This window comes from Oncorhynchus keta, chromosome 15 (genome assembly GCF_023373465.1).
Source record: "Oncorhynchus keta strain PuntledgeMale-10-30-2019 chromosome 15, Oket_V2, whole genome shotgun sequence".
In the NCBI taxonomy this organism is placed as follows: Eukaryota; Metazoa; Chordata; class Actinopteri; order Salmoniformes; family Salmonidae; genus Oncorhynchus; species Oncorhynchus keta.
The window spans coordinates 11,884,410-11,909,028 of NC_068435.1; the positions used below are offsets into that span (position 1 = coordinate 11,884,410).

Here is a 24,619-nt window from a genome sequence, read left to right on the forward strand (position 1 = left end):
GGCGAAAGAGAGATAGAGAGGGAAAGAGAGATGTAGAGAGCGAGAGGGAGAGAGGGGAAGGAAGAGAGGAAGAGGCAGACTGAGAGAGAGGGAAACAGACAGATGGAGAGCGAGGGAGAACGTTTGTTTTTTCTGATAAACACTCTATGAAGATGGGGCAGTCGTGAGAAAACAAGTTTTCCCATTAGTTGATGTAGGGATCCCCAGGCTCTGTGTGAGTGTGTTTGTATGTTGTATGTGTGTGTTTGTGTCATAATGCCTGTGTGTTTGCGTGTGTCTGTATGTTTTGCGTGTGTGTCATCTTCCTCAACCTAACTCTCCCTCCAAACTTCTTGCGCTGTCTGTCTGTCTGTCTGTCTGTCTGTCTGTCTGTCTGTCTGTCTGTCTGTCTGTCTGTCTGTCTGTCTGTCTGTCTGTCTGTCTCTGTCTCTGTCTCTGTCTGTCTCTCTCTCTTTCTCGGCCTCCACTCTCTCTCTCTCTCTTCCTCGGCCTCCTCTCTCTCTCTCTCTTTCTCGGCCTACTCTCTCTCTCTCTCTTTCTCGGCCTACTCTCTCTCTCTTTCTCGGCCTCCTCTCTCTCTCTCTCTCTCTCTCTCTCTCTCTCTTCTCTCGGCCTCCTCTCTCTCTTTCTCAGCCTCCTCTCTCTCTCTCTCTCTCTCTCTCTCTCTCTCTCTCTCTCTCTCTCTCTCTCTCTCTCTCTTTCTCTCTCTCTCTCTCTTTCTCGGCCTACTCTCTCTCTCTCTCTCTCTCTCTTTACATTTACATTACATTTAAGTCATTTAGCAGACGCTCTTATCCAGAGCGACTTACAAATTGGTGCATTCACCTTATGACATCCAGTGGAACAGCCACTTTACAATAGTGCATCTAAATCTTTTAAGGGGGGGGGGTCTTTCTCGGCCTCCTCTCTCTCTCTCTCTTTCTCGGCCTCCTCTCTCTCTCTCTATCTCGGCCTCCTCTCTCTCTCTCTCTCTCTCTTTCTCGGCCTCCTCTCTCTCTCTGTCTATCTCTCTCTCTTTCTCGGCCTCCTCTCTCTCTCTCTCTCTCTCTCTCTCTCTCTCTCTCTCTCTCTCTCTCTCTCTCCCTCTCTTTCTCGGCCTCCTCTCTCTCTCTCTCTCTCTCTCTCCCTCTCTCTTTTTCTCTGCCTCCTCTCTCTCTCTCTCTCTCTCCTCTCTCTCTCTCTCTCTCTCTCTCTTTCTCGGCCTCCTCTCTCTCTCTCTCTCTCTCTCTCTCTCTCTCTCTCTCTCTCTCTCTCTCTCTCTCTCTCTCCTCTCTCTCTCTCTCTCTCTCTCTCTCTCTCTCTCTCTTTCTCCTCTCTCTCTCTCTCTCTCTCTCTCTCTCTCTCTCTTTCTCGGCCTCCTCTCTCTCTGCGGTGTAATCAAGCCCGACCTTTCTCCTTTATCCTCTCCTCCTTCCTCCTCTCTCTCCCTCCAATGTGTCATAAATGCCAATTAACACTGATAGATGTTATTTCAGCCAATTGAAAGGCAGCGCAGGGAGTAGGTTAAGCCACACGCAAAGGAGTAAGAGTGAGTGTCTATAGGTTGCTTGGCAACCCATTAATGTCCTGTAGTGTTTAAAAGCCCTTGAATAATAGCAAGGTCTCAAGTTTGCCACAGCGAGCTATAACACTATAATCACTAACGTGGTGGTCATGATGCTCTATATGTGGTCCTTCTGTAGCTCAGTTGGTAGAGCATGGCGCTTGTAACGCCAGGGTAGTGGGTTCGATTCCCGGGACCACCCATACGTAGAATGTATGCACACATGACTGTAAGTCGCTTTGGATAAAAGCGTCTGCTAAATGGCATATATTATTATTATATCCATAGTGGCTGGTAGCATACACTAACATGGTGGTCATGATGCTCTATCCATAGTGGCTGGTAGCATACACTAACATGGTGGTCATGATGCTCTATCCATAGTGGCTGGTAGCATACACTAACATGGTGGTCATGATGCTCTATCCATAGTGGCTGGTAGCGTACACTAACATGGTGGTCATGATGCTCTATCCATAGTGGCTGGTAGCATACACTAACATGGTGGTCATGATGCTCTATCCATAGTGGCTGGTAGCATACACTAACATGGTGGTCATGATGCTCTATCCATAGTGGCTGGTAGCATACACTAACATGGTGGTCATGATGCTCTATCCATAGTGGCTGGTAGCGTACACTAACATGGTGGTCATGATGCTCTATCCATAGTGGCTGGTAGCATACACTAACATGGTGGTCATGATGCTCTATCCATAGTGGCTGGTAGCATACACTAATGTGGTGGTCATGATGCTCTATCCATAGTGGCTGGTAGCATACACTAACATGGTGGTCATGATGCTCTATCCATAGTGGCTGGTAGCGTACACTAACGTGGTGGTCATGATGCTCTATCCATAGTGGCTGGTAGCATACACTAACGTGGTGGTCATGATGCTCTATCCATAGTGGCTGGTAGCGTACACTAACATGGTGGTCATGATGCTCTATCCATAGTGGCTGGTAGCGTACACTAACATGGTGGTCATGATGCTCTATCCATAGTGGCTGGTAGCGTACACTAACATGGTGGTCATGATGCTCTATCCATAGTGGCTGGTAGCGTACACTAACATGGTGGTCATGATGCTCTATCCATAGTGGCTGGTAGCATACACTAACATGGTGGTCATGATGCTCTATCCATAGTGGCTGGTAGCGTACACTAACGTGGTGGTCATGATGCTCTATCCATAGTGGCTGGTAGCGTACACTAACATGGTGGTCATGATGCTCTATCCATAGTGGCTGGTAGCGTACACTAACATGGTGGTCATGATGATGCTCTATCCATAGTGGCTGGTATCGTACACTAACATGGTGGTCATGATGCTCTATCCATAGTGGCTGGTAGCGTACTCTAACATGGTGGTCATGATGCTCTATCCATAGTGGCTGGTATCGTACACTAACATGGTGGTCATGATGCTCTATCCATAGTGGCTGGTAGCATACACTAACATGGTGGTCATGATGCTCTATCCATAGTGGCTGGTAGCATACACTAACATGGTGGTCATGATGCTCTATCCATAGTGGCTGGTAGCGTACACTAACATGGTGGTCATGATGCTCTATCCATAGTGGCTGGTAGCATACACTAACATGGTGGTCATGATGCTCTATCCATAGTGGCTGGTAGCATACACTCCAATGTGGTGGTCAATGTGGTGGTCATGATGCTCTATCCATAGTGGCTGGTAGCGTACACTAACATGGTGGTCATGATGCTCTATCCATAGTGGCTGGTATCGTACACTAACGTGGTGGTCATGATGCTCTATCCATAGTGGCTGGTAGCGTACACTAACATGGTGGTCATGATGCTCTATCCATAGTGGCTGGTAGCGTACACTAACATGGTGGTCATGATGCTCTATCCATAGTGGCTGGTAGCGTACACTAACATGGTGGTCATGATGCTCTATCCATAGTGGCTGGTAGCGTACACTAACATGGTGGTCATGATGCTCTATCCATAGTGGCTGGTAGCGTACACTAACATGGTGGTCATGATGCTCTATCCATAGTGGCTGGTAGCATACACTAACATGGTGGTCATGATGCTCTATCCATAGTGGCTGGTAGCGTACACTAACGTGGTGGTCATGATGCTCTATCCATAGTGGCTGGTAGCATACACTAACATGGTGGTCATGATGCTCTATCCATAGTGGCTGGTAGCGTACACTAACATGGTGGTCATGATGCTCTATCCATAGTGGCTGGTAGCGTACACTAACATGGTGGTCATGATGCTCTATCCATAGTGGCTGGTAGCGTACTCTAACATGGTGGTCATGATGCTCTATCCATAGTGGCTGGTATCGTACACTAACATGGTGGTCATGATGCTCTATCCATAGTGGCTGGTAGCGTACACTAACATGGTGGTCATGATGCTCTATCCATAGTGGCTGGTATCGTACACTAACATGGTGGTCATGATGCTCTATCCATAGTGGCTGGTAGCGTACTCTAACATGGTGGTCATGATGCTCTATCCATAGTGGCTGGTATCGTACACTAACATGGTGGTCATGATGCTCTATCCATAGTGGCTGGTAGCGTACACTAACATGGTGGTCATGATGCTCTATCCATAGTGGCTGGTATCGTACACTAACATGGTGGTCATGATGCTCTATCCATAGTGGCTGGTAGCGTACACTAACATGGTGGTCATGATGCTCTATCCATAGTGGCTGGTAGCGTACACTAACATGGTGGTCATGATGCTCTATCCATAGTGGCTGGTAGCGTACACTAACGTGGTGGTCATGATGCTCTATCCATAGTGGCTGGTAGCGTACACTAACATGGTGGTCATGATGCTCTATCCATAGTGGCTGGTAGCGTACACTAACGTGGTGGTCATGATGCTCTATCCATAGTGGCTGGTAGCGTACACTAACATGGTGGTCATGATGCTCTATCCATAGTGGCTGGTAGCGTACACTAACGTGGTGGTCATGATGCTCTATCCATAGTGGCTGGTAGCGTACACTAACGTGGTGGTCATGATGCTCTATCCATAGTGGCTGGTAGCGTACACTAACGTGGTGGTCATGATGCTCTATCCATAGTGGCTGGTAGCGTACACTAACGTAGTGGTCATGATGCTCTATCCATAGTGGCTGGTAGCGTACATTAACGTGGTGGTTATGATGCTCTATCCATAGTGGCTGGTAGCGTACACTAACGTGGTGGTCATGATGCTCTATCCATAGTGGCTGGTAGCGTACACTAACATGGTGATCATGATGCTCTATCCATAGTGGCTGGTAGCGTACACTAACGTGGTGGTCATGATGCTCTATCCATAGTGGCTGGTAGCGTACACTAACGTAGTGGTCATGATGCTCTATCCATAGTGGCTGGTAGCATACACTAACATGGTGGTCATGATGCTCTATCCATAGTGGCTGGTAGCGTACACTAACATGGTGGTCATGATGCTCTATGCATAGTGGCTGGTAGCATACACTAACATGGTGGTCATGATGCTCTATCCATAGTGGCTGGTATCGTACACTAACATGGTGGTCATGATGCTCTATCCATAGTGGCTGGTAGCATACACTAACATGGTGGTCATGATGCTCTATCCATAGTGGCTGGTAGCATACACTAACATGGTGGTCATGATGCTCTATCCATAGTGGCTGGTAGCATACACTAACGTGGTGGTCATGATGCTCTATCCATAGTGGCTGGTAGCGTACACTAACATGGTGGTCATGATGCTCTATCCATAGTGGCTGGTAGCATACACTAACATGGTGGTCATGATGCTCTATCCAAAGTGGCTGGTAGCGTACACTAACTGTGACAACACAGAGGCGGATGCAAGATGCAAGCAACGATGGTTTAATGAATATAGTTTACAACAGCAACAGGACAGACAGACTGTACTCAGACGGAATCCGACCCAGGGACTAGGGCGCATCTTCCAATGATAGCGTGCTGAGAAATCCAGGGAGTGTGTCCGGATGGGTAGGAAGGAGCACAGCAGATAATCCACACAAGGGCGGCGAGAGAAGAGCACAGACACACGACACAACCTCAGGGAAGTAACAACGATCTGACAACAAGAAACACTGGTTACAGAACATATAAAGGGAAGATAAGTGGTTCCAGCTGGCGCAGACAATCAGGCCGAGATTGGGAACCACGCCCACCCAAACACGAGAGAGAGAGAGAGAGAGAGAGAGAGAGAGGCAGTGGATTCATGAACCGTGACAATACCCCCCTAGGAACGCCTCTTGGCGTTCCCAGGCGAATTTACCTGTCGATTGAAATCATCGATAAGGGAGTGATCCAGAATGTCCCTAGCAGGTACCCAACTTCTCTCCTCCGGGCCGTAACCCTCCCAGTCCACCAGGTACTGGAATCCGCGTCCCCTCCTTCTAGAGTCCAAAATACAATTGACAGAAAAGGTGGGTTCCCCATCAACAAGTCGTGGCGGCGGGGGAACCGGGACCGGCGGGTTAATGCGTGCCTGAAACACAGGTTTTATTTTAGACACATGAAAGGTAGGATGAATTCTCCTATACGCCGGAGGAAGCTTGAGCCGGACCGCCACCGGACTAATGATCCTGGTGACTCTGAACGGGCCGATAAATTTGGGGGCAAGTTTGTTCGAAACGGATCGGAGTGGAATGTTCTTAGTAGAAAGCCACACTCTTTGGCCAACGACGTATACCGGAGGCTTCGACCGGTGGCGATCGGCCTTAGCCTTGGTGCGCGCCCCCACCCGGAGAAGAGTCTCACGGGCTCTGCTCCATGCGTGACGGCACCTCTGGATGAAAGCGTGAGCGGAAGGAACAGTGACCTCGGACTCCGTACTGGGAAAGATAGGTGGCTGGTAACCTAAACTACACTCAAACGGAGAGAGACCCGTAGCTGCCACTGGCAACGAATTGTGAGCGTACTCAACCATAGAGAGTTGTTGACTCCAGGAAGAGGGATTCTTAGAAACCAAACATCGCAACACTCTCTCCAAATCTTGGTTGGCCCTCTCCGTTTGACCGTTGCTCTGGGGATGAAACCCTGAAGACAGGCTGACACTCGCTCCCAGTAACCTACAAAACTCTTGCCAAAACTTGGACACAAATTGGGGCCCCCTGTCAGAAACTACGTCCATCGGCAGGCCATGTAAGCGAAAGACGTGATCGACGACAGCTACCGCTGTCTCCTTGGCAGATGGTAATTTAGGCAAGGGAATAAAATGAGCCGCCTTCGAGAATCGGTCCACCACGGTCAACACCACCGTCTTGCCCTGGGAGGGCGGGAGGCCGGTAACAAAATCTAGCGCGATGTGGGACCAGGGTCTCGAAGGGACCGACAGCGGTTGGAGTAACCCATCTGGGGGTCGATTAGAAGTCTTCCCAGTGGCACAAACCGAGCAAGCCAAGACAAAACTGTGAATGTAACGAGCCATCAGTGGCCACCAAAAGCGTTGCTTAACCAAAAAGCTAGTGCGGCTGACTCCTGGATGACACGCTACGTTGGAGCAATGCCCCCACCGAATAACATCGGACCGACACCCCTCCGGCACAAACAACCGATTAGGCGGGCAACCGGGCGGAGCGTTACCCCTTCTAAGGCCGTTTTGACCCTCGATTCAACCTCCCATGTGAGTGTGGATACTACTAGGGTCCCGGGTAGGATGCACTCGGGAGTGGATGGGCGTTCGGAATGGTCAAAAATGCGAGAAAGGGAATCGGGTTTGACATTCTTGGAACCCGGGCGATACGAGAGAGAGAAGTCAAAACGTCCGAAAAAGAGTGCCCACCGCGCCTGCCTGGAGTTGAGTCGCTTGGCGGTTCTGATATATTCCAAATTTTTGTGATCGGTCCAAACTATAAAAGGTACCCCGAACCCTCTAACCAATGGCGCCACTCCTCCAGTGCTAACTTCACTGCCAACAACTCTCTGTTGCCAATGTCGTAGTTGCGTTCCGCAGGTGATAACCGATGGGAAAGGAACGCACAAGGGTGCATCTTGTCGTCAGAAGAGGAACGTTGGGAAAGTACCGCACCTACCCCCACCTCTGAAGCGTCCACCTCTACTACGAACTGACGCGAGGGATCGGGAGCTATGAGGATGGGAGCCGAAACAAAGCGGCTCTTGAGTTTGGCGAATGCAGCCTCGGCTGTATCGGACCACCTGAACGGCACTCTGGGGAGGTTAAGGCGGTAAGAGGAGCGACTATCTGACTAAAGTTGCGAACGAAACGCCGGTAGAAATTGGCGAATCCCAGAAACCTCTGTAGGGCCTTACGGGAATCTGGGCTTGGCCAATCCACCACAGCCTTAACCTTGTCAGGATCCATGCGAATACCTTCAGTCGAGACGATGTAACCTAGGAATGGAACGGATTGTGCATGAAAAATGCATTTCTCCGTCTTGACAAAAAGTCCATTCTCCAACAACCTCTGAAGCACTCGTCTGACGTGCTGAACGTGTTCCTGGAGAGAAGAAGAAAAAATCAGTATGTCATCCAGGTAAACATATATGAACTGATCAATCATATCTCTCAGCACGTCATTGACGAGTGCCTGGAAAACCGCTGGGGAGTTGGATAGCCCAAAAGGCATGACCAAATATTCGAAGTGCCCTCTGGGGGTGTTAAACGCGGTCTTCCATTCGTCCCCCTCCCTTATGCGAACCAAATGATATGCATTACGTAAATCCAACTTAGTGAACACGGATGCTCCCTGTAACCTTTCAAAGGCTGAGGACATCAACGGTAAGGGATAGGTATTCTTCACTGTGATGTTATTCAACCCACGGTAATCAACGCAAGGACGCAGAGATCCGTCCTTCTTCCCCACAAAGAAGAACCCCGCCCCCGCTGGAGAAGAGGAAGGACGAATGAATCCAGATGCCAGAGAATCAGAGATGTATCTCTCCATAACCTCCCGCTCAGGAACAGAGAGTGAATATAACTTGCCTTTAGGCGGAGACTCACCTGGCAATAATTCTATTGCACAGTCATAGGGACGATGCGGAGGAAGAGAAGCAGCACGGGACTTACTGAACACCTCCTTCAGGTCGAGGTATTCAACGGGCACGTTAGACAAATCCACTGCCTCCTCTAGAAACACAGAATCAGACACAGACGAACAGGCAGACACTAAACAGGACTCAAGACACTTGTTACTCCACATGGATATAGAGTTATGACCCCAGTCAACTCTGGGGTTGTGTTAGGTGAGCCAAGGGTGGCCGAGGACTAATGGTGCAAGGGGTGAGTCCATGAGTAGAAATGATAGTGTCTCAGTGTGATTGCCAGAAGTGATGAGTGTGATAGGTTCAGTGGTGTGAGAAATGTTGGGGAGTTCTTGACCATTGAGAGCGTTGACGGATATCTTGTGCGTGAGTGAGGTGATAGGAATCTGGAGTTTGTGAGCGAGCTTGAAGTCCATGAAATTACCCTCTGCTCCTGAGTCCAGTAAGGCTTGGGTGTCGTGCGTGTGGGTGGCCCATCTTAGTCTTACCGGGAGGAGAGTAGATGATGAGGTCTTCTCTGTGGTGACACCACCCGATAGTAGCCTCATGTTTACTACCGGGCCTGATCTTTTACCGGGCAGGAGTGGATAAAGTGGCCCGCTCTACCACAGTAGAGACAGAGTCCTTGGGATCTCCGCCTCTCCCTCTCTTCCCGGGAGAGGCGAGCTCTCCCCAGCTGCATGGGTTCGTGAGCGGAGGCTGAACTGGCCGTGTTCCCGCCGCTGGCCTGCCCGCCCTCCGTGTCGTTATACGGTCTGTTAGGGCATGCTCGGCGGCCAATACGACTCAGACGAGCGTCGACCCTCAAGGCTAGTTCCACTAGTCCGTTTAAACTCCTGGGAAGGTCCAGAACATAAATCTCCTTCTGGATCCGGTCCTCCAGCCCATGCAGGAACATGTCCCACTGCGCCTCCTCGTTCCACTGACACTCTGCGGCCAGAGTGCGGAATTGGATGGAGTATTCCGATACTGAACGGTCTCCTTGGCGAAGGTCAGCGAGTAGTCTGGCCGCCTCCCTACCCGCCACGGCCCGATCGAAGACCCTTCTCATCTCCTCGGAGAGTGTCTGAAAAGAGGTGCAGCATGGGTCCTGGTTCGCCCACACCGCCGTTCCCCAAAGAGCCGCTTTGCCTGATAGCAGTGTGAGTACGAATGCTACCTTAGACTGTTCACGGTTGAAGGTCCGTGGCTGCAACGAGAAATGCATGGAACATCTCGTAAGAAAGGCTCTGCAATAGTCAGGATCACCTGAATAACCCTCTGGTGTCGGTAGCCGTGGCTCTAGCTGGGAATCCGGCTCTGGCGGGGCGGGTTGAACTGCCGGTGTAGGTGGCGCAGCGGAACCCCTCAGATGTTGTAATTGTTGGATCAGCTGGGCTACCTGCGTCGCAAGGGCTTGTACTGCCCGACCTGTGTTGGAGATGTTCTCCTCTTGTTGATCCATTCTCGTGATACTGCGGGAAATGAATTCGGTCAGACTCGTTGAACTCGCTGCATCCATGGTCTGGTCAGATCGTTCTGTGACAACACAGAGGCGGATGCAAGATGCAAGCAACGATGGTTTAATGAATATAGTTTACAACAGCAACAGGACAGACAGACTGTACTCAGACGGAATCCGACCCAGGGACTAGGGCGCATCTTCCAATGATAGCGTGCTGAGAAATCCAGGGAGTGTGTCCGGATGGGTAGGAAGGAGCACAGCAGATAATCCACACAAGGGCGGCGAGAGAAGAGCACAGACACACGACACAACCTCAGGGAAGTAACAACGATCTGACAACAAGAAACACTGGTTACAGAACATATAAAGGGAAGATAAGTGGTTCCAGCTGGCGCAGACAATCAGGCCGAGATTGGGAACCACGCCCACCCAAACACGAGAGAGAGAGAGAGAGAGAGAGAGAGGCAGTGGATTCATGAACCGTGACACTAACATGGTGGTCATGATGCTCTATCCATAGTGGCTGGTAGCGTACACTAACGTGGTGGTCATGATGCTCTATCCATAGTGGCTGGTAGCGTACACTAACGTGGTGGTCATGATGCTCTATCCATAGTGGCTGGTAGCGTACACTAACATGGTGGTCATGATGCTCTATCCATAGTGGCTGGTAGCATACACTAACATGGTGGTCATGATGCTCTATCCATAGTGGCCATAGTGGCTGGTAGCGTACACTAACGTGGTGGTCATGATGCTCTATCCATAGTGGCTGGTAGCGTACACTAACGTAGTGGTCATGATGCTCTATCCATAGTGGCTGGTAGCGTACACTAACGTGGTGGTCATGATGCTCTATCCATAGTGGCTGGTAGCGTACACTAACGTGGTGGTCATGATGCTCTATCCATAGTGGCTGGTAGCGTACACTAACGTAGTGGTCATGATGCTCTATCCATAGTGGCTGGTAGCATACACTAACGTGGTGGTCATGATGCTCTATCCATAGTGGCTGGTAGCGTACACTAACGTAGTGGTCATGATGCTCTATCCATAGTGGCTGGTAGCGTACACTAACGTAGTGGTCATGATGCTCTATCCATAGTGGCTGGTAGCATACACTAACATGGTGGTCATGATGCTCTATCCATAGTGGCTGGTATCGTACACATATATTACTCACAGGTAACTTACAAAATCAAGAAAAGCCCAACATAAAGCTTCATAATGGGGCGTTGTGCCAGAACAGCTTTTATTAAGAGCTCCTAGTACAATATAAAATGCACCTTGGCATAGATTCTACAGGTGTCTGGAACTCTATAGGAGGGATGTGACACCAGTCTTCCACAAGAAGATACATAATTTGGTGTTGTTTTTTATGGTGGTGGATCAAACCATTCAGTGACCACACGTGCCCTGTGGATGCGGGTGTTGTCATCCTATGGGGGCAAAGCCATGGTAACCAAAATAATGGTCTGCCCAGCATTTTTATACATGACCCTCAGCATGAATGGATGTTATTTGCCTAATTAACTCAGGAAACACTCCTGTGGGGAAGCACCTGCTTTCAATATACTTTGTATCCCTCAGTTACTCATTTAGTGTTGCCATTATTCTGTCAGTTACCTGTATGTGACCCATGCTTTTGAACAAGTTAAGTTACGAGCTAGTTTAGCTTTGCACACATACACACACACAGACACACACACACACACACACACACACACACACACACACACACACACACACACACACACACACACACACACACACACACACACACACACACACACACACACACACACGCACTGACTGGGGAAAAGAGTCACTGTCTGACTTTTGGCTCAGCTACACACACTGTTCTCTATCTCCTGATAATACTAAATCATCTCCCCATGCTTTATATTGTAGTGCTTTTTAGTGGTCTCTAGAAGGGAGTCTGGGCATGGGAATGAATGGCTACTAGGAGCGGGATACGGCTCCGCAGCGGCCTCCATCTCGGGGCAGGATACTGAAGATCATATATCACAGAGCCCACGGGTTAACTGCTTCTCCTGCTAGGTACAGCTAGTGTCCCACTATGGATTGAGTGTGTGTAGAGGGGTCGTGTGTGTGTGTGTGTGTGTGTGTGTGTGTGTGTGTGTGTGTGTGTGTGTGTGTGTGTGTGTGTGTGTGTGTGTGTGTGTGTGTGTGTGTGTGTGTGTGTGTGTGTGTGTGTGTGTGTGTGTGTGCTTCTTGAGTCCTCAGTTCAGTCCTCAGTTCAGTGCTGATTACAGTCCTCAGTTCAGTCCTCAGTTCAGTGCTCAGTTCAGTTCTGATTTCAGTCCTCAGTTCAGTGCTGATTTCAGTCCTAAGTTCAGTCCTCAGTTCAGTGCTGATTTCAGTCCTCAGTTCAGTCCTCAGTTCAGTCCTCAGTTCCGTTATTTAGTGTTTAACGGACTCTTCCCTCCTGTAGTCAATTTTTTTCCCAACTCTCTCCCCTTCTTGTGTATGTGTGCGTCTGTGTGTATCCGTGTGTGTGTCTGTGTGTATCTGTGTGTGCGTCTGTGTGTATCCGTGTGTGCGTCTGTGTGTATCCGTGTGTGCGTCTGTGTGTATCCGTGTGTGCGTCTGTGTGTATCTGTGTGTGCGTCTGTGTGTATCTGTGTGTGCGTCTGTGTATATCTGTGTGTGTATCTGTGTGTATCCGTGTGTGCGTCTGTGTATATCTGTGTGTGTATCTGTGTGTATCCGTGTGTGTGTATCCATGTGTGTGTCTGTGTGTATCCATGTGTGTGTGTGTCTGTGTGTATCTGTGTGTATCTGTGTGTACCTGTGTGTGTCTGTGTGTATCTGTGTGTGTGTCTGTGTGTATCCGTGTGTGTGTCTGTGTGTATCTGTGTGTGTGTCTGTGTGTATCTGTGTGTATCTGTGTGTGTGTATCTGTGTGTACCTGTGTGTACCTGTGTGTGTCTGTGTGTATCTGTGTGTGTGTCTGTGTGTATCCGTGTGTGTGTCTGTGTGTATCTGTGTGTGTGTCTGTGTGTATCTGTGTGTGTGTTACAGCCCTACTGACGTGCAGGCCAGATGAGTTCCAGTGTGGGGATGGCTCCTGTATCCACGGCACCAAGCAGTGTAACAAGGTCCATGACTGTCCTGACCAGAGTGATGAGGCCGGCTGTGTCAATGGTATGTGTAGACCCCCGGGTAGGAGGCTTTGTGTGTGTGTGTGTGTGTGTGTGTGTGTGTGTGTGTGTGTGTGTGTGTGTGTGTGTGTGTGTGTGTGTGTGTGTGTGTGTGTGTGTGTGTGTGTGTGTGTGTGTGTGTGTGTGTGTGTGTGTGTGTGTCTGGCTTGCTGGCTGTATCAACAGTATGTCTGACACACCGTCTGGCTGTCTGCATGGCTGGTTGGCTTGCTAGCTGGCTCTCTATGTCTGACTGGCTGGCTATGTCTGGCTTGCTATATGTCTGGCTGGCTCGACTGGCTGGCTGACTCTCTATGTCTTGCTGGCTGGCTTGATATGTCTGGCTGGCTGACTCCCTATGTCTGGCTAGCTGGCTCTCTATGTCTAACTGGCTAGCTGGCTCTCTATGTCTAACTGGCTGGCTGGCTCTATATGTCTGACTGGCTGGCTCGATCTGGCTGGCTGGCTGACTCTCTATGTCTAACTGGCTGGCTGGCTCTATATGTCTGACTGGCTGGCTCGATATGGCTGGCTGGCTGACTCTATATGTCTGGCTGGCTGGCTGGCTCTCTATGTCTGACTGGCTGGCTGGCTGGCTCTATAGGTCTGGCTGGCTGGCTCTATATGTCTGGCTGGCTGGCTCTATATGTCTGGCTGGCTCTATATGTCTGTCTGGCTGGCTGGCTGGCTCTCTGGCTGGCTCTCTGGCTGGCTCTATATGTCTGGCTGGCTGGCCTGCTGACTCTCTATGTCTGGCTTGTTGGCTCTATATGTCTGGCTGGCTGGCTCTATATGTCTGGCTGGCTGGCTCTCTATGTCTGGCTGGCTGGCTCTATATGTCTGGCTGGCTGGCTCTATATGTCTGGCTGGCTGGCTCTCTATGTCTGTCTGGCTGGCTGGCTCTATATGTCTGGCTGGCTGGCTCTATATGTCTGGCTGGCTGACTCTATATACAGTGCCTTGCGAAAGTATTCGGCCCCTTTGAACTTTGCGACCTTTTGCCACATTTCAGGCTTTTGTTTGAAGAAAAAAGTTTGAAATATACAATAAATGTCGTTCCACTTCATGATTGTGTCCCACTTGTTGTTGATTCTTCACAAAAAAATACAGTGTTATATCTTTATGTTTGAAGCCTGAAATGTGGCAAAAGGTCGCAAAGTTCAAGGGGGCCGAATACTTTCTCAAGGCACTGTAGCTGACTGGCTGTCTGTCCCAATTTTACTGGCTTGGCTGTCTTTGTGTCTGTCTGGCTTGTTGGCCAACTTCCTGATTGGCTCTTTGGCTCTATATATCTAGCTGACTGGTTGTCTGTCTGTCTGTACCTTCCTGTACCTGTCCGTCTGCTTTTCTGTGTATGTCTGCCTGGCTAACTGTCTGTAATAAAAGACTTCCCCCATGTCTTCCTGCCACAGCCACTAAGTGTGAGGGTCCCTTGAAGTTCCTGTGTAAGAACGGAGAGTGTATCGACAGCGCCAAGGTGTGTGACAATGTCAAGGACTGCAAGGACCGCTCTGATGAGCCCAAGAAGGAGTGTGGTAAGAACACACACGTGTGTGTGTGTGTGTGTGTGTGTGTGTGTGTGTGTGTGTGTGTGTGTGTGTGTGTGTGTGTGTGTGTGTGTGTGTGTAAAATGTGAATGTACAATTAAATGTTTTTTGGTGTCTGCAAGTGAGCAGTGCCTTCAGAAAGTGTTCCATATTTTAGATTTGATGTGTTACAAACTGAATTTAAAATGGATATAATTCAGATTTTTAGTCAACACACACAATACCCCATAATGTGAAAGTGGAATTATGTTTTTTGAATTTTTTTAGAAATTTTTGAATTTTTGAATTATTTTTTTAAACATTTTTTGAAATTAATTCAAATGTCAAAGTTGAAATGTCTTGAGTAAATAAATAAGTGTTCAACCCCTTTCTATGGCAAGTCTAAATAAGGTCAGGAGTATAAATGTACTTAAGTCACATAACAGAACAGGGCTCCGGGCAGCCGAGCGGAAATGGAGGAAAACTCGCCTCCCTGCGGACCTGGCATCCTTTCACTCCCTCCTCTCTACATTTTCCTCCTCTGTCTCTGCTGCTAAAGCCACTTTCTACCATTCTAAATTCCAAGCATCTGCCTCTAACCCTAGGAAGCTCTTTGCCACCTTCTCCTCCCTCCTGAATCCCCCCCCCCCCTCCTCCCTCTCTGCAGATGACTTCGTCAACCATTTCGAAAAGAAGGTCGATGACATCCGATCCTCGTTTGCTAAGTCAAACGACACCGCTGGTTCTGCTCACACTGCCCTACCCTATGCTCTGACCTCTTTCTCCCTCTCTCTCCAGATGAAATCTCGCGTCTTGTGACGGCCGGCCGCCCAACAACCTGCCCGCTTGACCCTATCCCCTCCTCTCTTCTCCAGACCATTTCCGGAGACCTTCTCCCTTACCTCACCTCGCTCATCAACTCATCCCTGACCGCTGGCTACGTCCCTCCCGTCTTCAAGAGAGCGAGAGTTGCACCCCTTCTGAAAAAACCTACACTCGATCCCTCCGATGTCAACAACTACAGACCAGTATCCCTTCTCTCTTTTCTCTCCAAAACTCTTGAGCGTGCCGTCCTTGGCCAGCTCTACCGCTATCTCTCTCAGAATGACCTTCTTGATCCAAATCAGTCAGGTTTCAAGACTAGTCATTCAACTGAGACTGCTCTTCTCTGTATCACGGAGGCGCTCCGCACTGCTAAAGCTAACTCTCTCTCCTCTGCTCTCATCCTTCTAGACCTATCGGCTGCCTTCGATACTGTGAACCATCAGATCCTCCTCTCCACCCTCTCCGAGTTGGGCATCTCCGGCGCGGCCCACGCTTGGATTGCGTCCTACCTGACAGGTCGCTCCTACCAGGTGGCGTGGCGAGAATCTGTCTCCTCACCACGCGCTCTCGCCACTGGTGTCCCCCAGGGCTCTGTTCTAGGCCCTCTCTTATTCTCGCTATACACCAAGTCACTTGGCTCTGTCATAACCTCACATGGTCTCTCCTATCATTGCTATGCAGACGACACACAATTAATCTTCTCCTTTCCCCCTTCTGATGACCAGGTGGCGAATCGCATCTCTGCATGTCTGGCAGACATATCAGTGTGGATGACGGATCACCACCTCAAGCTGAACCTCAGCAAGACGGAGCTCCTCTTCCTCCCGGGGAAGGACTGCCCGTTCCATGATCTCGCCATCACGGTTGACAACTCCATTGTGTCCTCCTCCCAGAGCGCTAAGAACCTTGGCGTGATCCTGGACAACACCCTGACGTTCTCAACTAACATCAAGGCGGTGTCCCGTTCCTGTAGGTTCATGCTCTACAACATCCGCAGAGTACGACCCTGCCTCACACAGGAAGCGGCGCAGGTCCTAATCCAGGCACTTGTCATCTCCCGTCTTGATTACTGCAACTCGCTGTTGGCTGGGCTCCCTGCCTGTGCCATTAAACCCCTACAACTCATCCAGAACGCCGCAGCCCGTCTGGTGTTCAACCTTCCCAAGTTCTCTCACGTCACCCCGCTCCTCCGCTCTCTCCACTGGCTTCCAGTTGAAGCTCGCATCCGCTACAAGACCATGGTGCTCGCCTACGGAGCTGTGAGGGGAACGGCACCTCAGTACCTCCAGGCTCTGATCAGGCCCTACACCCAAACAAGGGCACTGCGTTCATCCACCTCTGGCCTGCTCGCCTCCCTACCACTGAGGAAGTACAGTTCCCGCTCAGCCCAGTCAAAACTGTTCGCTGCTCTGGCCCCCAATGGTGGAACAAACTCCCTCACGACGCCAGGACAGCGGAGTCAATCACCACCTTCCGGAGACACCTGAAACCCCACCTCTTCAAGAAATACCTAGGATAGGGTAAGTAAGGGTAAGTAATCCTTCTCACCCCCTTCTCCCCCAACAAGATTTAGATGCAAGTGGCTGTTCCACTGGTTGTCATAGGTGTTTGCACCAATTTGTAAGTCGCTCTGGATAAGAGCGTCTGCTAAATGACTTAAATGTAATGTAAATGTACATAAGTTGCATGGACTCACTGTGTAGTGCAATAATAGTGTTTAAAATGCTTTTTGAATGACTACCTCATCTCTGTACCCCACACATACAATTATCTGTCAGCCGAGCAGTGCATTTCAAACACAGATTCACCCACAAAGACCAGGGAGGTTTTTCAATAAAGCTTTTAGAGATTTACCCAGAAAGACTCACAGCTGTAATCGCTGCCAAAGGTGATTCTAACATGTATTGACTCAGGGGTGTGAATACTTATGTACAGTGCCTTGCGAAAGTATTCGGCCCCCTTGAACTTTGCGACCTTTTATTATTCAGCCCCTTTACTTTCAGTGCAGCAAACTCTCTCCAGAAGTTCAGTGAGGATCTCTTAATCAGAGCAACTGTTCGCTGCTCTGGCCCCCCAATGGTGGAACAAACTCCCTCACGACGCCAGGACAGCGGAGTCAATCACCACCTTCCGGAGACACCTGAAACCCCACCTCTTTAAGGAATACCTAGGATAGGATAAAGTAATCCTTCTCACCCCCCCCCCTTAAAAGATTTAGATGCACTATTGTAAAGTGGCTGTTCCACTGGATGTCATAAGGTGAATGCACCAATTTGTAAGTCGCTCTGGATAAGAGCGTCTGCTAAATGACTTAAATGTAAATGTAAATGTTAATGATCCAATGTTGACCTAAATGACTAATCATGATAAATACAATCCACCTGTGTGTAATCAAGTGTCCGTATAAATGCACCTGCACTGTGATAGTCTCAGAGGTCCGTTAAAAGCGCAGAGAGCATCATGAAGAACAAGGAACACACCAGGCAGGTCCGATATACTGTTGTGAAGAAGTTTAAAGCTGGATTTGGATACAAAAAGATTTCCCAAGCTTTAAACATCCCAAGGAGCACTGTGCAAGCGATAATATGGAAATGGAAGGAGTATCAGACCACTGCAAATCTACCAAGACCTGGCCGTCCCTCTAAACTTTCAGCTCATACAAGGAGAAGACTGATCAGAGATGCAGCCAAGAGGCCCATGATCACTCTGGATGAACTGCAGAGATCTACAGCTGAGGTGGGACACTCTGTCCATAGGACAACAATCAGTCGTTTTTGCACAAATCTGGCCTTTATGGAAGAGTGGCAAGAAGAAATCCATTTCTTAAAGATATCCATAAAAAGTGTAGTTTAAAGTTTGCCACAAGCCACATGGGAGACACACCAAACATGTGGAAGAAGGTGCTCTGGTCAGATGAAACCAAAATGGAACTTTTTGGCAACAATGCCAAACGTTATGTTTGGCGTAAAAGCAACACAGCTCATCACCCTGAACACACCATCCCCACTGTCAAACATGGTGGTGGCAGCATCATGGTTTGGGCCTGCTTTTCTTCAGCAGGGACAGGGAAGATGGATAAAATTGATGGGAAGATGGATGGAGTCAAATACAGGACCATTCTGGAAGAAAACCTGATGGAGTCTGCAAAAGACCTGAGACTGGGACGGAGATTTGTCTTCCAACAAGACAATGATCCAAAACATAAAGCAAAATCTACAATGGAATGGTTCAAAAATAAACATATCCAGGTGTTAGAATGGCCAAGTCAAAGTCCAGACCTGAATCCAATCGAGAATCTGTGGAAAGAACTGAAAACTGCTGTTCACAAATGCTCTCCATCCAACCTCACTGAGCTCGAGCTGTTTTGCAAGGAGGAATGGGAAAAAATGATAGAGACATACCCCAAGCGACTTATAGCTGTAATCGCAGCAAAAGGTGGCGCTACAAAGTATTAACTTAAGGGGGCTGAATAATTTTGCACGCCCAATTTTTCAGTTTTTGATTTGTTAAAAAAGTTTGAAATATCCAATAAATGTCGTTCCACTTTATGTGTCCCACTTGTTGTTGATTCTTCACAAAAAATACAGTTTTATATCTTTATGTTTGAAGCCTGAAATGTGGCAAAAGGTTGCAAAGCTCAAGTGGGCCGAATACTTTCGCAAGGCACTGTAAATGAGATATTTCTGTATTTCATTTTCAATACATTTGCTAAAAAAAATAAAATCTAAAAACATGTTTTCACTCATTATGGGGTATTGTGTGTAGATGGGCGAGGAAACATATCTATTGAATCCATTTTGTATTCAGGCTGTAACACAACAACATGTGGAATAAGACAAGGGGTTTGAATACTTTCTGAAGGAACTGTTTACAAAGATGTGTGTGTCTTCAATCTAGCACGTATGCAGATGTGTGAGTGTCTTCAATCTAGCACTTATGCAGATGTATATGTGTCTTCAATCTAGCACTTATGCAGATGTATATGTGTCTTCAATCTAGCACTTATGCAGATGTATATGTGTCTTCAATCTAGCACTTATGCAGATGTCTTTTTGTCTTCAATCTAGCACTTATGCAGATGTATATGTGTCTTCAATCTAGCACTTATGCAGATGTGTGAGTGTCTTCAATCTAGCACTTATGCAGATGTATATGTGTCTTCAATCTAGCACTTATGCAGATGTATATGTGTCTTCAATCTAGCACTTATGCAGATGTATATGTGTCTTCAATCTAGCACTTATGCAGATGTCTTTTTGTCTTCAATCTAGCACTTATGCAGATGTATATGTGTCTTCAATCTAGCACGTATGCAGATGTGTCTTCAATCTAGCACTTATGCAGATGTATATGTGTCTTCAATCTAGCACTTATGCAGATGTATATGTGTCTTCAATCTAGCACTTATGCAGATGTATATGTGTCTTCAATCTAGCACTTATGCAGATGTCTTTTTGTCTTCAATCTAGCACTTATGCAGATGTATATGTGTCTTCAATCTAGCACTTATGCAGATGTGTGAGTGTCTTCAATCTAGCACTTATGCAGATGTATATGTGTCTTCAATCTAGCACTTATGCAGATGTATATGTGTCTTCAATCTAGCACTTATGCAGATGTATATGTGTCTTCAATCTAGCACTTATGCAGATGTCTTTTTGTCTTCAATCTAGCACTTATGCAGATGTATATGTGTCTTCAATCTAGCACGTATGCAGATGTGTGAGTGTCTTCAATCTAGCACTTATGCAGATGTATATGTGTCTTCAATCTAGCACTTATGCAGATGTGTGTGTGTCTTCAATCTAGCACTTATGCAGATGTGTGTCTTCAATCTAGCACTTATGCAGATGTCTTTTTGTCTTCAATCTAGCACTTATGCAGATGTATATGTGTCTTCAATCTAGCACTTATGCAGATGTGTGAGTGTCTTCAATCTAGCACTTATGCAGATGTATATGTGTCTTCAATCTAGCACTTATGCAGATGTATATGTGTCTTCAATCTAGCACTTATGCAGATGTATATGTGTCTTCAATCTAGCACTTATGCAGATGTGTGAGTGTCTTCAATCTAGCACTTATGCAGATGTGTGTCTTCAATCTAGCACTTATGCAGATGACTTTTTGTCTTCAATCTAGCACTTATGCAGATGTATATGTCTTCAATCTAGCACTTATGCAGATGTATATGTGTCTTCAATCTAGCACTTATGCAGATGTGTGAGTGTCTTCAATCTAGCACTTATGCAGATGTATATGTGTCTTCAATCTAGCACTTATGCAGATGTATATGTGTCTTCAATCTAGCACTTATGCAGATGTATATGTGTCTTCAATCTAGCACTTATGCAGATGTATATGTGTCTTCAATCTAGCACTTATGCAGATGTATATGTGTCTTCAATCTAGCACTTATGCAGATGTATATGTGTCTTCAATCTAGCACTTATGCAGATGTATATGTGTCTTCAATCTAGCACTTATGCAGATGTATATGTGTCTTCAATCTAGCACTTATGCAGATGTGTGAGTGTCTTCAATCTAGCACTTATGCAGATGTGTGTGTGTCTTCAATCTAGCACGTATGCAGATGTGTGTGTGTCTTCAATCTAGCACGTATGCAAATGTGTGTGTGTCTTCAATCTAGCACGTATGCAGATGTATATGTGTCTTCAATCTAGCACTTATGCAGATGTATATGTGTCTTCAATCTAGCACTTATGCAGATGTATATGTGTCTTCAATCTAGCACTTATGCAGATGTATATGTGTCTTCAATCTAGCACGTATGCAGATGTGTGAGTGTCTTCAATCTAGCACTTATGCAGATGTCTTTTTGTCTTCAATCTAGCATTTATGCAGATGTCTTTTGTCTTCAATCTAGCACTTATGCAGATGTCTTTTTGTCTTCAATCTAGCATTTATGCAGATGTGTGTGTGTGGCTTCAATCTAGCACTTATGCAGATGTCTTTTGTCTTCAATCTAGCATTTATGCAGATGTGTGTGTGTGTGTCTTCAATCTGCACTTATGCAGATGTCTTTTGTCTTCAAGCTAGCACTTATGCAATGATGTGTGTATGCTCACCATAACAAAGTGGATATCTCCATTGCATTTCAAAGCGTCGGGGCTGGTCAAATTTGTATCAAGAGAAGAAAAGCCTCTGTGCTCATCAAAGGGAGAGAAACAAACATCTGTGTGTGTGTGTGTGTGTGTGTGTGTGTGTGTGTGTGTGTGTGTGTGTGTGTGTGTGTGTGTGTGTGTGTGTGTGTGTGTGTGTGTGTGTGTGTGTGTGTGTGTGTGTGTGTGTGTGTGTGACTGTGTGTGTGTGTGTGTGTCTGACTTGCTGGCTGTGTCAACAGTATGTCTGACACTGGCTGACTGTCTGCATGGCTGGTTGGCTGGCTGGCTCTCTATGTCTGACAGGCTCTCTATGTCTGGCTGGCTGGCTCGATATGCCTGACTGGCTGGCTTGATATGTCTGACTGGCTGGCTGACTCTCTATGTCTGACTGGCTGGCTCTATATGTCTGGCTGGCTGGCTGACTCTATATGTCTGACTGGCTGGCTCTATATGTCTGGCTGGCTGGCTGACTCTATATGTCTGGCTGGCTGACTATATGTCTGTCTGGCTGGCTGACTCTATATGTCTGGCTGGCTGGCTCTATATGTCTGGCTGGCTGGCTGACTCTATATGTCTGGCTGGCTGGCTGACTCTATGTCTGGCTGGCTGGCTGACTCTATATGTCTGGCTGGCTGGCTCTATATGTCTGGATGGCTCTATATGTCTGGCTGGCTGGCTCTATATGTCTGGCTGGCTGGCTGGCTGACTCTATATGTCTGGCTGGCTGGCTGACTCTATATGTCTGGCTGGCTGGCTGACTCTATGTGTGGCTGGCTGGCTGACTCTATATGTCTGTCTGGCTGGCTGGCTCTATATGTCTGGCTGGCTGGCTCTATATGTCTGGCTGGCTGGCTCTATATGTCTGTCTGGCTGGCTCTATATGTCTGGCTGTCTGGCTGGCTGGGTCTACATGTCTGGCTGGCTGGCTCTACATGTCTGGCTGGCTGACTCTATATGCCTGGCTGGCTGGCTCTATATGTCTGGCTGGCTGACTCTATATGTCTGGCTGGCTGGCTCTATATGTCTGGCTGGCTGGCTCTATATGCCTTCAGCAAGTATTCACACCCTTTGACTTTTTCCAGATGTTGCCATGTTACAGCCTGAATTTAAAATGGATGACATTTTGATGTTCTCACTGATTCTACACACAATACCCCATAATCTCAAAGTGGATTAAAAATATATATATATATTTTTTTATATACATTAATAACAAATGTAAAGCTGAAATGTCTTGAGTCAATATTCAACCCCTTTGTTGAATAAGCCTAAATAAGTTCAGGACTAACAATGTGCTAATTAAAACCTCTTAAGGATCTCTACAGATTGGTGTTCCACCCACGGGACGGTTGAGCTAACGTAGACTAATGCGATTAGCATGAGGTTGTAAGTAACAAGAACATTTCCCAGGACATAGACATATCTGATATTGGCAGAAAGCTTAAATTCTTGTTAATCTGTCCAATTTACTGTAGCTATTACAGTGAAATTATACCATGCCATTGTTTGAGGAGAGTGCACAGTTATGATCTTGAAAAAATATTAATAAACCAATTAGGCACATTTGGGCAGTCTTAACACAACATTTTGAACAGAAATGCAATGGTTCATTGGATCAGTCTAAACCTTTGCGCATACACTGCTGCCATCTAGTGAACAAAATCTCAACTGCGCCTGGGTTGGAATAATACATGATGGCCTTTCTCTTCCATTTCAACGATTATGTTTTTTTCTTTGTATTATCTTTTACCAGATCTAATGTGTTATATTCTCCTACATGAATTTCACATTTCCACAAACTTCAAAGTGTTTCCCTTCAAATGGTATCAAGAATGGGCGTATCCTTAAGTCCTGAGCTACAGGCAGTTAGATTTGGGTATGTCATCAAAAAAGGGGTTGATCCTTATTAACAAATCACATAGTAAGTTGCATGGACTCATTCCGTGTTCAGTAATAGTGGCTAACATTATTTATTTATGACTAACCCATCTGTACACCACACATACAATTGTCTATAAGGTCCCTCAATCGAGTAATGAATTTCAAGCACAGATTCAAGCACAAAGATTTACAGGTCTCCTGAGTGGCGCAGCGGTCTAAAGCACTGCATTTCAGTGCTAGGGGCGTCACTACAGACCCTGGGTCGATTCCAGGCTGTATCGCAACCGGTCGTGATTGGGAGTCCCATAGGGCGGCGCACAATTGGCCGGGGGTAGGCCGTCATTTTAAGTAAGAATTTGTTCTTAACTGACTTGCCAAGTTAAATAAAAAATGTAAAGATCAGGCAGGTTTGTCAAAGCCATGTAAAGAAGGGCATCGATTGGTAGATGGGTAAAAAACATATTACTAACCTAATTGACAGAGTGAAAATAAGGAAGCCTGTACAGAAAGCAAAGCACTCAAGTAATACTGCAAGAAATGTGGCAAAGAAATTAACTGTTTTGTCCTGAATACAAAACATTATGTTTGGGTCAAATCCAACTCAACACATCACTGAGTACCACTCTTCATGTTTTCAAGCATGGTAGTGGCTGCCTCATGTTATGGGTATGCTTGTCATCGGCAAAGACTAGGGAGGTTTTTAGGATAAAAATAAACGGAATACAGCTAATCACAGGCAAAATCCTAGAGGAAAACCAGGTTGTCTGCTTTCCACCAGACACTGGGAGACACATTTCAGCAGGACACTAACCTCAAACACAAGGACAAATCTACAGTAGAGTTGCTTACCAAGATGACATTGAATGTTCCTGAGTGGCATAGTTACCATTTTGACTTAAATCGGTTTGAAAATCTATGGCAAGACTTGAAAATGGTTGTCTATCTGAAGGCACTGTATGTGAGTGAGTGACTGACTGACTGACTGAGTGAGTGACTGAGTGAGTGTGTATGAAAGAGCAAAAATAGCACAATAAAACACACACAGATGTACACAGCTACATTTATTTTAATTTTACGAGGCAAGTCAGTTAAA

General features: G+C 47.2%; 1 protein-coding gene across 2 annotated transcripts in view; it reads left to right on the top strand.

The window, feature by feature from the left end:
- Positions 1-24,619, top strand: part of LOC118376836 (low-density lipoprotein receptor-related protein 8-like) — a 212,158-nt gene that overhangs the window by 134,315 nt on the left and 53,224 nt on the right. For both annotated transcript variants that reach the window (XM_052463390.1, XM_052463391.1), the window contains exons 6-7: positions 13,052-13,174; positions 14,583-14,705. In XM_052463390.1, the coding sequence (XP_052319350.1) occupies positions 13,052-13,174; positions 14,583-14,705 (246 nt within the window). The remainder of the gene's footprint in view (positions 1-13,051; positions 13,175-14,582; positions 14,706-24,619) is intronic.